The sequence below is a fragment of the Lissotriton helveticus genome, chromosome 12 (genome assembly GCF_964261635.1).
Source record: "Lissotriton helveticus chromosome 12, aLisHel1.1, whole genome shotgun sequence".
NCBI classification, from domain to species: domain Eukaryota; kingdom Metazoa; phylum Chordata; class Amphibia; order Caudata; family Salamandridae; genus Lissotriton; species Lissotriton helveticus.
This window is the reverse complement of record NC_136073.1, coordinates 95,300,634-95,314,445: the sequence shown is the minus strand read 5'-3', so window position 1 is coordinate 95,314,445 and position 13,812 is coordinate 95,300,634. Positions and strand designations below refer to the sequence as shown.

The 13,812-nt window shown below is 45.0% G+C and overlaps 1 protein-coding gene across 1 annotated transcript in view; it reads left to right on the top strand.

The window, feature by feature from the left end:
• Window positions 1-13,812, top strand: part of LOC144797931 (extracellular calcium-sensing receptor-like) — a 117,212-nt gene that overhangs the window by 95,489 nt on the left and 7,911 nt on the right. Inside the window, exon 5 of the mRNA XM_078668733.1 lies at window positions 2,260-2,383. Within this exon, the coding sequence (XP_078524859.1) occupies window positions 2,260-2,383 (124 nt within the window). The remainder of the gene's footprint in view (window positions 1-2,259; window positions 2,384-13,812) is intronic.

The following is a 13,812-nucleotide window of genomic DNA, read 5'->3' as shown; positions in this document are numbered from 1 at the left end:
CAATTTAGGTTTATCAGCTCTGATTTTCATCTGGCTAGTCGTTCACCTGTGATATGCAGTGAGCGAAACTGCGACGTGCGATTAGTCGGGAAACAAAAGCACACAAATTTTATGTCCAAAAACTGAGCTATATGGCCTGCAGTAGGAATAGCCCAGTAACAATTTCTTTGCACATGATAAAATCTGACTCTGCTCAATTGGAATTTATTGGGTACGATAAATCCCACCCATTTATGAGTTGTTGGGAAATAACATGGATTTTGGTGCTCATCAAAATTTGCATGCTCTGGTAAATAATGGTAATTTCCCCAAATAAATTCCGCCAGTTTTACCACAAAACACATAACCCCAGATTTGTCAAGGGGTCGTGTTTTCCTTGTATCACTCAGGGTGTCACACGAGCAATGCAATCCTTAGTCAGATTTACTAGGTGTGCAAGCCCACCTTGCATGACCCTGTGTTGCTTGGTAAATCAGGAGTAACACAAGGAAGTGTGGAAAAAGTTACATGGGTGTAGCCTGGATGTTCACATGTATCCATCCATGTTTTTTTTAGCATACCCAGATTTACAACCTGAGGATGCGTCAAAATGATATGCCTTCCCTATAGAGGCTCAATGAGAAGAAATATCATATGCATTCTGGAAAGAGTCTCTAATGATTGATTTTTGTAGGAAGGTGTCCCTTCTTGCTTAACACAATCCTGCCTGCACTGCAGGAACCTAACCATGTTGAAAGGGTGCCTGTGTTGGTGCTAGGCAGCACATAATGCACCAGTGCAGTGAGGGACAAGGAATGTGCTATATGTTGATAAATGCTTTGCATTGCTGCTCTCTCCATTTGATGCAGCGTAGCACAGTAAGTTGTCTTGTAACATCAAATAATGATAAGTCTGGGCCTTAATTGTAATACATATGCAGCAACAGGAATTGCCATACTTAACCAGGCCATTCATAATGAAAGCCTAGCACTGTAGGAGAGGGTGAGCAGAGCAAGTATTGTGCAGCATGGCACATTGCACATAATAGAGTGCCAGGTGTGCATGAGGTATTCATTGGAACCAATGACAAATTTGCCCTAGGTCCCCCATCCACATCTCAAGTACTAACTACTTTACAATGAGCATAAAAAGGCTTAAGCAGCAGCTGCATGGGCTTTGGAGAAGAAGTTTGGCGAAAACAGAAGGTAATGCTTGAGTATTACATGCAATGGACCGATTTACGAAGAGCTCATGCATCGCAGTGCACCAAGTAAAGTTGCTGTGCATGCATGGGAGACTGAAGAACTGCCCCATAACTACTAGAAGTGGAGCAATTCTTCTCGCTCCCTGTACTGAGGCACTTTTGGCAGCAATGTGCAATGCTCGCATCCTTGTGCCATAGTTCAAGGGTGTCTGCATTGTGGTCAGCATCGTTTTTGTGCAGAAAAGGGGTATGTACCCAAAAACTTGAAAGCTTGAAAGCATTTTCCCCAGGTCTTTGTGCTGTACCATGCAGTATGCATGCAATAAAGAAAAGAAACGAGGAGAAATGAAAAAAATAATCCTTGTTATACCTGCCTCAGGCAGATACAGGGTTTCATGCAAATCTCGGTCTACCATTTATTTTATATTGGCATTTGTGACAAAACCCATGAGTGGTTGCATCAGAACACTTACCATGACCCATAGAATACCCCCTAAAGACCAAGTAATGCAAGGCAGTCTATTGGGATGCAGTGCCTCTCTTTGGGCTGCAATCCAACACAAATCTTGATTTGCATTGAATTGTAAATCCCACTAGTAGACTTTGCCTTTGGTCTGCATTACAATAGTAAGGCATATTCAACACAAAGCCTTCATAAATCTGAGCCACTGTGTCTTCCCTAATGCTAAGTTCCAACAGTTGCAGCTGTAGAAAAGCCCAGAATAGGCTCCCATTCAGGCACATCCCTTTGAGTGTCAGGGATGATGATTCTATGTATGTTCCCATCACATCCACGATGACAAGCCTTAGCACAGATTTTTCACATGCTCTCCCTCATTTAGTTCAATGTAAATTCTCACATGCAGCTAAGTTAAGGTGTGACAGAATGCTTTGTAATTTATGCATGAGAAAAATTTGCTTTTCATCCAAATTCTTCATGCATTTGTTCATGCCAAGCATAGAATTAAGGACTTGGGAGACTGGCAATCTGCCTCAATCAGGATACATTGTTTACAGTTACTCAATATTTCTTCTTAGTACTCTCTTGTAGGATTGTGTTTATTCCTATGTTGCAGATTCCGTCCTCGGTGTGCACTAAGAGCTGCTCTCCTGGGTTTAGGAAAGCTGAGATAGAAGGAGAGCCTCTCTGCTGCTTCCGGTGTGTTCAGTGCCCTCTGGGTGAGATCTCCAACCAAACTGGTAAGTGGATCAACAGCTTTGTGTACTCTTCTTTCATGACCCAAAATGTGATAGTGACCAGATGCTCCAGAAACATGCCCAGCTGCCCTGAATCTAAGCAATGCTTATAGTTTTTGTAAAATTTTATTGAATGAAAGGTAGGTGTGCAAAGAGAAAGTAAAAGGTACACAGCTTTAAATCTCTGCACAAGTAATTAAACGCCATAGGATGCAGTCAAAAAGGAAATTTCTTGAAAGCATCTGTGCAAACAGACTAAAGTACTTTCGTAGCAAGAAAACAATGTTGTTGCATGAGTTTATTTATTTATTTATTTTATTTGAAAGGTTTTATAAAGCGCGAACAAGACCCAGAATGGGTATCAGAGCGCTGTACAGAGAGGACAATTAGCTGTGCCATGGCGACAGAGTAAAATTACAATACAACAAAGGTAGCTTAGGAAGGACCAGGTGAAGGCCCTACTAGAAGAGGCTGTACAGTTTAAGCAGAGCACTGCAACCCAAGAGCGATACAGTACATTTCGAATCGAGTACAAATTCAAACCATATTAGAGAGAAAAATTATTAGGCATACCTTTCAATAAACAAAGTAAACAAGATTGTCTAGCACTCGAGGGAAGTGATTATCACAAGAACATAGAGGCTAATGCTGTTGCAGTTCTTCCAAAAGTAGCCATTTGACTTGTTTCTTAAAAGAAGCAGTTAAGGGGTTGGTTCTGTTTTCCGTCTGAAGGGCATTCCAGATTCTTGGCGGAAGCCCTGAGAAGGTATGATTGTAGGTTATTTTTTTGTTGAATTTGGGTGGTTTCAGGAGTCGGGTATTCAAGCTTCTTAAGTTTCGACTGGAACCAGAGAGCTTTAGTTTCTTTGCCAGATAAATGGGGCTATTGCGTTGAATAGATTTATGTATCAGACAAACAATCTTAAAGCAGAGCCTATGATTAGTCTGGCAGAGGCGTTCTGAGTAGCTCTTAGTGGTGCTAACCTTGCTTTAGGAAATCCTGCTAGGGTCACCAAGCCATATTCAACTTGCAAGATAACAAGTGATTGGACTGCTGATCGGACATCCTCAGGAGGCAGGAAAGGTTTGATTTTCCTGAGAGTGTTGACTGATGGTTTGCACTCTTAGTAGTGACCCTGATGTGTCCTTGCATGTTTAGAGATTTTGTCCACACTTAAAGAGCAGGTGGAGTCCACCACGTGCGGGGAGCAATTGAGTGCAGAGATATCTTTGATCCAGTTTTGCGTTGGGGTCTCTTGATTGCGGGGTGTAATCAGGATTCTGTTTTGAGTGCATTTAGTAACAGAAGGTTATGTGTATGCCATTGTTGATTTTTTTGGAGCACTCCATTAGGAGTTTTAATGTCATCTGGAGAGGAGATCTTCAAATACAGTTGCATATCGTCTGCTCACATATGGTATCAAAGGTTTGACCCGTTCAAAATAGCAGTTAGCGGTACCATGAGGAGATTGAAGAGCGTGGGAGAAAGAGTGGATCCCTGAGGTACCCCAATAGTGACCAGGGTGCTTGCAAAGATTGGTTGATCAAGTTATCATGTTTGATAATGTAAAAAGCAGAGGACAAGTCTAGAAGAATTAAAAGACAAGGTGAGTCTTGGTACAGAGCTCTCAAGGTGTCATCCACAATGTGCGTACGGGCAGTTTCTGTGCTATGACCTGGTCTAAAGCCTGACTGATGTCGGTCTAGCTGCTAAAATTTCTTGATATGGTGCATAGCTGAGTGTGAACGCACGTCTTGAGCAACTTCGCTAAAGATCGGCCGGTAGTTATTGGGGTCAGTTAGGTTTGCATTGGGCTTCTTGGGGATAGGTGTGACATGCCCCATTTTAAGGCAGTCCGGAATCCTCCCCTCTAAGAGAGATTGTTGGATGATCTTGGAACTGAGAAGCAGAATGGCCAGGTGGAGGTCTTTGAACAGCATAGCAGGGAGTGGATCACTAAAATGGTTGGGTGGTTTAAGAGATGCCATTGAGTGCGATATCTCCTCCAAATCAGGAAGTATGAAGGTGTTCCAGCAAGCCTTGTTTTTGGGTGTGTACTTTGTGGAGTAAGGCGGAGAATTCACTGCTGCAGGTACTGTCACACCCAGGGAGCTCATCAAAAGTAGATTAGCGGCGGCACGTTGAAGTTCCCGTTCAATACTCCTAGACTTTTCAGAAAAGTGCTCTGATAAGTCTTCTTCACAGGGACCTGCGGTTTTGATTGCAGGAGTAGGATTAACCTGTTGTTTGATGGTATCAAACAGTTTATTGGGACACTTTTTAACACTGTCAAGCTGCGCTCTGAAATGATCTGATTTAGCAATGCGAATGTGTTTGTTATAAGAGCTTCTCTACTTCCTTAACTGATTGAGATTAGGGGTGGAGGGGGAATTTCTCCACAGTCTCTCAGAGAGCCTTAAATTGCATCTTTCATCATTAAGGGTACCATTGAACCAAGGTTTGGATTGTTTGCAAGGGATTCTTTTGAGTTGCTGCGGGGCTGCCGAGTCGAGGATGTTTGTCATGATGTTGACGTAGTGATCAGTCAACTCTTCCAAGTTATTCATATTAGTGGGAGGCTCTAGAAGCTACTTGCTCAAGTTGGTGAGCTTACGCATGTTGATGTCTCTCAGGTTACGAGACAGTTGCTTGTTGGATGTGAAAGTAGATTTGGTGATGATCAGACCAATCGCATGGTATTATGTCATCTAGTTGAATGATGTGGTCTCTACCTATAATAAGGTTGAGGGTTGCGCCCTTGGAGTGAGTGGGTCCGTTGCAAACCTGTATATAGTGGAGGTTGGAGAGGAATGAATTAAGAGAACAAACTAGTGTATCATCCTTGTCATTCCAGTGAAAGTTGGAGTCCCCTAGATAAATATAGATGCGGTGGAGGGCCGAGCTAGCAGAGATGGATCCCATCAGTTGTGCTACAAAGTGAAGGTTATCCCCATGGGGATGATAGATCGAGTGAAGCACACAGATCATCTTGTTCCAGATTTCAGTGAGTAGGACCTCACATGAGGACATCTCATCATTATGGGTCTGTTTCAGTACGAGGCTAGAGAGATGGATTCAGGCAATGCTCCCCCAGATTGAATAGATCTATCGCATCTCATAATGTCATAGCCAGGAGGAATTAGTATGTCATGTATAGGGGAGTCATTAAGCCACGTTTCCATAAGAATCAGATCTAAATCTTGTGAAAGGATGAGTTTTTAAATATTCGTTGTGTGTTTCACTGCTGATCTGCAGTTGAGCAGCATCGATTTGATATGAGAATTGGTAGTTACTTTAACTCGGTTCGACGTGGCGATCTGAAGTAAGTTGTTCTTATTCATGGATCTAAAGTTAATACTAGGTTCTCTATCTGGATCAGAAGAGATAGTAGGTATGTTGCTATTGTGGTCCTCAAAGCCATCATATGAAAGTGAGAGAGCGTGCTTGTCTTTCTCAGACATCTGAGGCTGGAGTATAAGGGGTCTATCAAGGCGGGGAGGAAGAAGGCGAGAGGGCCAGCGTGGGTTACTGGAGTTAGTCTCCACCACTTAAAGTGGGTGCTAGTGGCTTAGGTAGATCAGACCTCAGGTGTGGATAGGATTTGCATAGCTTCTCATTCTACCATGAGCAGTCTAGGAGGATCTGGAGGTTATTCTTTACAGTAAGGAGGTCCAGCTTTAGTTCAGCTAGTTTTTCTTCAATCTCGTACAGGTTGTCATCGTCTTGTACTCACCCAGAGTAAGATGAAGAGAGAGGCCCTTTCTCCTCACAGTGCATGCATGGAGAGATGGATGCCTGTTTGTGCTCATTTATGGGCTCCAAGGGTGGGGAAGTATTGGCTAGGCAGGTGTTAGGTATCTGAGCAGGTGGTTCAGGAGAGCACCTTTGTGTGTGCCAGTGGAGGGGCCCAGTGGCGGTATCCTGTGCTAAGGAGGTAGCGATATATGGTGCATGAGTTTGAGGAGGGTTCATAGTAAGCGCAGGCCCAGCTGTAGTGTCCAGTGTCATAGGTGAAGTGGAAGAGGAGGAGGGCGAACGTGCAGAGTTAGAGGAGGCAGGTGGACGTACAGGGTTCAAAGGGAGGGTGCTGGGAGTTAAAGTTTTGTGTGGGGCTGGAGAGGCAATCCGAATAGAGTTACTGCTACTAGGAGACACAGTCATATTGGAGTTACAGGAATTAAGACTAGGAGATGCAGTCAAAGTAGGGTTACTGTAGGCAGGAGATGGGAAGCATGTAATGCCATGGTTGGTACTGGTAACGATAAACTCAAACGTGTTGCTGACGTAATAGGAGTGGGACAGCATGCAAGAGGTGGCGGGAGTGACCTCCAAGTGAATGGTAGCAAGCCGTTTCGTAGTGGTGGGGCGGTTAAGACATTTTGGTTTGGAAAGTTTGGGTTTGTTATTCAGGTTGTTTGGAGGAGGATAGGAAGGGGGAGGCGTGGTAGGTTTTGCCATGATTGTTAGATTGAATTCACCTAAAGTGGTAGGATTAGGATGATTGAGAACATTTTTAAACGTATTAAAAATACTGTGAAATCTATTCAAGTATTCGGCTGAGGCTTGAATAAGGATGTTGCCTTTATTGTAGAGTGAGATGGTCAGTTCCGCATTGAGTAAATGAGATGGTGTTATGTTCATATGGAAGCCGTTAGGGGTTTTGCATGGAGATTTGTAGCAAAGCGAATCAGTAAAAACTCTTCTCCATTGGGCTCTTCTGGTAGTGTAGAAGATAAGGTCTGTCACCTCACCATTATGCCCTTGGAAGCACAAATGTAGGTATCAAGGATGAGGGTTTCAGGGTAGCGTTGAGTAGATTGTGTTTAAATGTCTTACTGCCTTCTTGGGTAGATAATCTTGCAGGCGTTAGTGCCTACCTTAGTCAAGCCCTTAGGTTAGTTGTTATATTCAGCAGAGGCTTAGAACTATGTACCAGTCAGTTGGATAGCAATCAAGTCGTGCCCAGGGTGCTCTGGTGGACATCCCACCCTTTCTGACACAGACAGGACTGGAAGTAGCCAACCTGTACCTTAGTGAGTCATGACTGACTCAGGACGGCCTCTCAACTATTAACCAGTGAATAGAGCTACCTTACTTATAATGACATTATAAAGGACGTGATGCAAAGGGCATCAGAAGAAGAAAGTGATGACTCATTCGCTAGCCAATACCTGGAGGTTTGTGGAAGAGCTAATGGAGGATTGGGTAAGCTCTTCCTGTGTTCAAGGGCCCTCCAGGTCTCAGAGAAAGGGGGAAGCACCAGGACAGCCCTTCCCGTCAGCAACAGATCACTGAAATGAAGTAGGAGGGCGCCACATGGCCTTCTGACAGTCAGAAGTAAACCAGGGGGTTTCCACGTGAGCCAGCAATCCCACATGCACCGGCTCTTCCAGTGTTCATAGGGCCCTCCAGCTCACATTGAAAGGGGGAAGCTCACGGGCTGGCCTTCCCGCCGGAAACAGAACTGTGTGACTTAGCAGGATAAAGTACCAGGGCAGCCCTCCCATGGCATTACAAACCTCCGGTGTTCAGCGTGCATGCAGGAACAGCCTTCCTGTCCCCAAAGTAGAGCAGGAGTAGCCCAAACGCCCCTTCCCTGCAGGCCTGAAAGGCTCTCAGGGAATACATTTCTGTAAAAAAAGAGCACTTTCTAGGATTATACTAGAATCTGCAGTACTAGTAAATATCCAATGGCTAGTTCATTTTACTAAAATGTTAAGATTTCAAAATTAATTTTCCTGGGGTGCACGGAGCAGTCTTTACTTTATGGTTAGTTGTACCTGGGAGTGCCTTCATATTTTCTACTACTCCTACCACTCACAAATGTACTAACATGTTCTGAAGCCAGATTAAAAAAATGCTTAAGTCCTCATTACATTCCCCGTGCTCTAGGACATATCTGAGTGTAGTGAAGATAGGTTGAAAATGTTTGACAACAGTCACCACATAGACTGTTTGTGCACATTTTGGGGATTCACTGAAAGGTTTTACTGGAACATGTCAAGATTTATTTTCAAACCCCCTGGTAAAATCTTCTTGATCTCCAAACCAAAAAGTAATACATAGGATTTTCGTCCTACTCAGTAATGGCGGATATTTTTTCCTTTTACCCACTGCAGACGTCTATTGGAGTATTTTACGGGAAAAAGGGGTCTCTGTGAACAGCACGACTGAGTTACTCTAGTATCTAGCATTAAATTAGTGCCTTACCAAATGTTAGGCACCACGTATTGTAGTTCCTATATTCCCAATAGGCTCTGCGCATTGGAATAATATATCCTATAGATTTGATGTAGGACTTGGGTCGACTAGGTCTCTATTGAATATAATAGACTTAATTGTGAGTGCCAGCTAGCTCAGAGGTCACTAGAAACTAAGGGTGGGCGTAGTTCGCGAAGTAGCGCTACGCGAAGCTACGTGAAGTGCACTTCGCACTACGCGAACTTCGCGTAGCGCTACGCGAGCTGCGTAGTAGCATGTTCGCACTGTGCAAGATGCATTTTCAATGATTGCACAGTGCGAACAAGCATCCGGCACTGTGCAATCATTGAAAACGGCATCTTGCACAGTGCGAGCTGTCGTTTTCTGCCGCTCGAGTAGATTTTTACTCGAGCGGCAGCTTTCTTAAGACGAACTGGTAGTTTCTCATCGCGAGTGGTCGCTAGCATGCATGACCATTCGTAATGAGAAACCTGACCTCCCCGCGTTAAGAGTCTCGCCGGGATGTCATTTTGCTTGTTCGCAGTCCCGAACATGACGTTGAGGAACGCGAACAAGCAAAAAATGACCGCTGCACTACGCTATGCTGCGCTACACGTGTTCGCACTGTGCTATGTGCAGCTCGCGTAGTGCGAAGTTGCGCAAACTTCACAAACTACGCGAGCGTAGCGTAGTGCTTCGCCCAGGGTTACTAGAAACATTTTTGGATACACAAGAAGGGTGTAAAAATACAGGTAGGAGCACACAGACTGCAACACCCAACCAAACAAAAGGGCCGCACCACCCAGAACAAGCAGGAGACAACTCACAAGAATGAATAACAGCAAGGCCTTTCTAGCGTCGCCACCCAGAGGGCAGACAACAAACACCGGGAACACCCTAGAACCAACAACGAGGGAGGAGCACCTGCCAAGGAAGCACCAGAGACTACCAATCTTAGAAAGACAACATAGAGGCCACAGACGGAAGAAGACTCAAAGTGACTAGACACCTCAGCAGTGATAGGCCAACGAGGACATAACCAAGGCTCGGAAGAACCAGGACCCTGGAAAGGAGAAGCCACCAGAGGCACCAAGAAGGCAACCAAACACAGAAAAAAGACAATCAAGGTACCCAGGCCCCACCAGACCCAACAAAACCAAAGCTGGAAAGGAGGCACACCACAGAGATCCCCAATCCCCAAAGGCCAATCTCCAGAAGAAAAATGAAGGCTGAAGCAACCACACTAGCAGAGCAACAGGCACCAGGAGACCAAAACAGACTGAGTGCCCCACAGGGCATGAACAGCCCACAAGGATGCCCACAGGGCCAGAGAGCCACCGCGTCCAGCACCCCCAAGCAGCCTCTGAGACACGGCGCATAACCTACAGAGAACAGCTATGGAAGAAGTGCCCAACAATGCCGAAAGACCAAAAGACCGAACAACCAAACACAGAAGAGAGCAGGGGGAAGCAGGGGAAGCCCCAAACACCCATGCCCCTATTAGGAACTAAGAGCAACAGGGGCAACAAAGAGACCAACCCCACCACCACTGGAGAAGCCCATAGCAGACCAGCCCAAAGAAAGGAGGAGAGTGGCTGCCAACAGGGCCTAGGCCCACACCTAGAGGACCAGCCATGGGCAGGACAACACAGACAAAACTGGGCAGGGAGGAGGCACCAAATCAAAAAGCAAGCCCCCACTAACCATGTCCCCAGACAGCTTAGAGGACACCACAGCCACTGAAAACCCCAAAGGAGCACCAGGCCCAAAGACAAGAACGTCCAGCACCAACCAAAAGCAATGGCACATGACGACCACCAAAGCCCCCATACCGGGAAAAGGAGCCAGGGCTACTGGACAGGCCTACAGAGCAAGATCGAGGAACCCACAAAAGAGTGCAGGGAACACCGGGACACAACCACCAGAACCCTGCCAAACAACAGTACCACTGCGTCCAGACAAAGGCGGGCTGGACGAGCACCAGAACAACAGCTGCCCGAAGATGGACCAGGTGAACCAGCATAAGCACAAACCCCCCAGTAAATGAAAAAAAAATGGGGGAAATCCAGAGGCCAGAACCCAGCAAAGCACAATACCTCACCAGGAAAGAGGCCAACCACATGGCCCCATCCAAGGAAAGACACCCAAGGGAAAACCGAGTTGACCATGAGAGGGGTGAGAAAACGCCCAAGGACACAATACCAGGGGAATCCAAAATCAAACAGGCAACCAACCACAAAACTGAGGGTCAACCCAGGGTTGAAAACAGCACTGGAGATGGAAAAACCGACCCACCACCATAGACAACCCGAACAACCAGCCACCGCTTACCCCAGATGCCACAACTGGGACGAGGCCACTGAACACCATAACAACCACCCCAAACAAGGAAGGGTAAAACGGCCAACCAAACAGATAGGCAACTAACTGACCCGGAGGTCAAATTACAACCCCCAGGAACCATCCAAAGTGAGCTCCAACCCCAGCAACTGAAGGACCAAGACAAAGACCCACACCAGCCCCAGAGCAACCAGGGATGGAAACCACCAAGGGCCCCAGCGCCCCAGGCCAAAAACCTGACAGGAAAACAAGTACCACACCAGAACCCCAAGGACAGAGGGGACAAACAGGGTGGCCCAGGAAGCCAACCTACAGAATCACAGACCCACCAGCAGAGACAGGAGTAGCAAACACCACTGGCCACAGACCACAAAACTGGAAGGTCAAATAACAGCCCAGGAGAGCAAGCAACAGCCTGCAACCCTCGGGCCAGTGACTCAAGGAAGCAGAGTGGGTGATCACCCCCAAGCCGGCCACTGGACCACCACCAAATGCCCCAGGAAGAACGGAACAGAGGCAGAAGACGCTGGCATACCCCAAACGGCCGGAACCAGATGACCTCCACCAAACAATCCTGTGCCCCAGCACAAGGGCAATGAGGCCAACATGGCTCTTGCAGACCTGGGAAGAGATGCCGAAGACCAGAGAGCCACACACCAGAAAAAACACCAACAACCAAAGGCAGAAAGAAAAGTCACCAGAACCATCCACAACCAAGACCCCAGAGACAAGACCCGCCAGGGCAGAAAATAAGCAGCCCATGCGAAGACGGCCACACCACCGACCAGCCTGTACAGGGGAAAGGCAGGTGCAGAGGGAACCAAATGGAAGGGGAAGAACAATGGCCCGTGCCCAAGCCACACCAGACACAGAAGTGCCGGACCCTGAGGGGAACTGGAGCACCCACACCAAGGAAGATACCAAGAAGAGGAAGGGAAGCAAGAAAACCCCTAGGCAGACACCAAAAAGACTCCCCCTTCCCCGGACACCAAGGCCCAACCGCCATTGCCACTACGTTGTATGTCTAGCGCGTGGGCATGCACACGCGCAAGACTTACAACGTAGTGTTTTTCTAATTACAGAAGGATGCGAAAAGTAGGAAGGAGAGTGGCCAGGAAAGAGAGGCGGCAGACAAACAGGTAAGTGGCTTCTTCTTAAAGTTTTTAAAGAATTTGGGAGGGGGGAGGAAGCGGCTAACGCCTCTCCGCCACAGAGGCAGATTTTTGCCTATCTCCACTTTCGCAACAGTGCAAGAAGTAGGCAAATCTTCCCAAACTCTGCTGGCGGAGCGGAGTTAACCACCCAGGGACAGAAAAGACCAACCAAAATCATTTGGTTTTAGGGAAGAGTGCAACCTCTTACATTGCTTAAAGTTAAAATGTTCAGGTTATCTCTTAGCTAATTGTTTCATGTGTGTAAGTGTTTTTTAATGATGTGACTTTAGGGCTCAGGGAAATTGAACTTCCATAAATCATGAACGGATATAAAACCTGAAGACAGACATCATAGATTGCACTTAGTTGTGATGGTGCAATTTTCCATTGATATTTGTATGTCCTGACAAAACGAAAAGCACTGTTTGCACTGACAGTTCAGTCCAAAAATTACCCTTTACACCTATTAATTTTTTTCTAAAAAGGTTCATTGAAGTGATTGTAAAAAACGTTATTGCTGGTGTTTCATTGAAACCAATGTTATTGGCAAGCTTTGCAACAAATTTGCTCTGGCAATGATGTAGTCTATTAAATGAAGTCCCAAAGAGTGCGACTGGACTAAATTTAGCATTTTCATGTAAATGTAACATATGCGTAAATAATATTACATATTTATATTGTGAGTTTGATGTAAATGACCAATGTCATGATTTACAGATTGCCAGATTAGATGCTCCATCACAATGTGAAGGATATACTGTCCACTTGATTACAAGTGCATTATGGTCTATGGCACTTGTAAAATGGCAAATGGGATATCTGTCACAATTGTAACAGAGAATCCCATCCCTCACACTTGAAATCAGGACCTAAGTTTATATTCCTTAATTATGCAATATTTCAGTAAGGTTACATCAAACTACACACAAAATATAAAACCACCATTTGGTGTTCTATTTTAGTGTGAAATTCATTTTTAGCAGTGAGGACGGAAACTGCTCTAAAAAAGTTGCGCATAAAAATCCAAGAGAGTGAACAACACCAGCTTACATTCTATCATTTGAGTTGTTCTTGCTACAAATGGTACATCATTATACCACTTCTCACAACAAGAGTAAGGGGAAATTATCAAAATTACACAAGTTTATGCCAGCATGATGCAAATAATTATTATTTAAATGAAATAAGAGGAGAATCTAGATTTTTTTCAAATCAATTCAAGAAATTTTTATTCAGCAACTCCGGGCATAAAAGACAAATAAAACAATGCATAACATAAAATAATTTTCCAACTTTAAAATCCACATTCGTTACACAAACAGGGATAAAAATCATTGAACATCAAAGTACAAATCAGTAAAATATAAAATATAAAATTCAGGATTACACAATAGTATGATGTAAAAAACACAAGCTGTTAATCACTAATATGAGAGAACTCCTTCGTGATTAGCCCTCCATGGTTCTCCTAGCCCTGATAGTAGATTTAAAAAAAAACAAATCTTCAGGGTGTTTATCAATTGCAGCTGAATTAAAGCCATGTTACATCCGTAATGGTCAAGGGGTTTTCAACAATGGTTTAAGAAAATGCTTTCATGCATGATTAAAATAATTACAAAAAAACATATAGTCCAGCAAGGACTGTTTTGAGGTGCCATCAAATGGATAGAGAGAAACGGAGTTCCCGATAGTTGCCTGCAGCCCGGCAAAAGACAAAAGCCATCTGTTACAAAGAT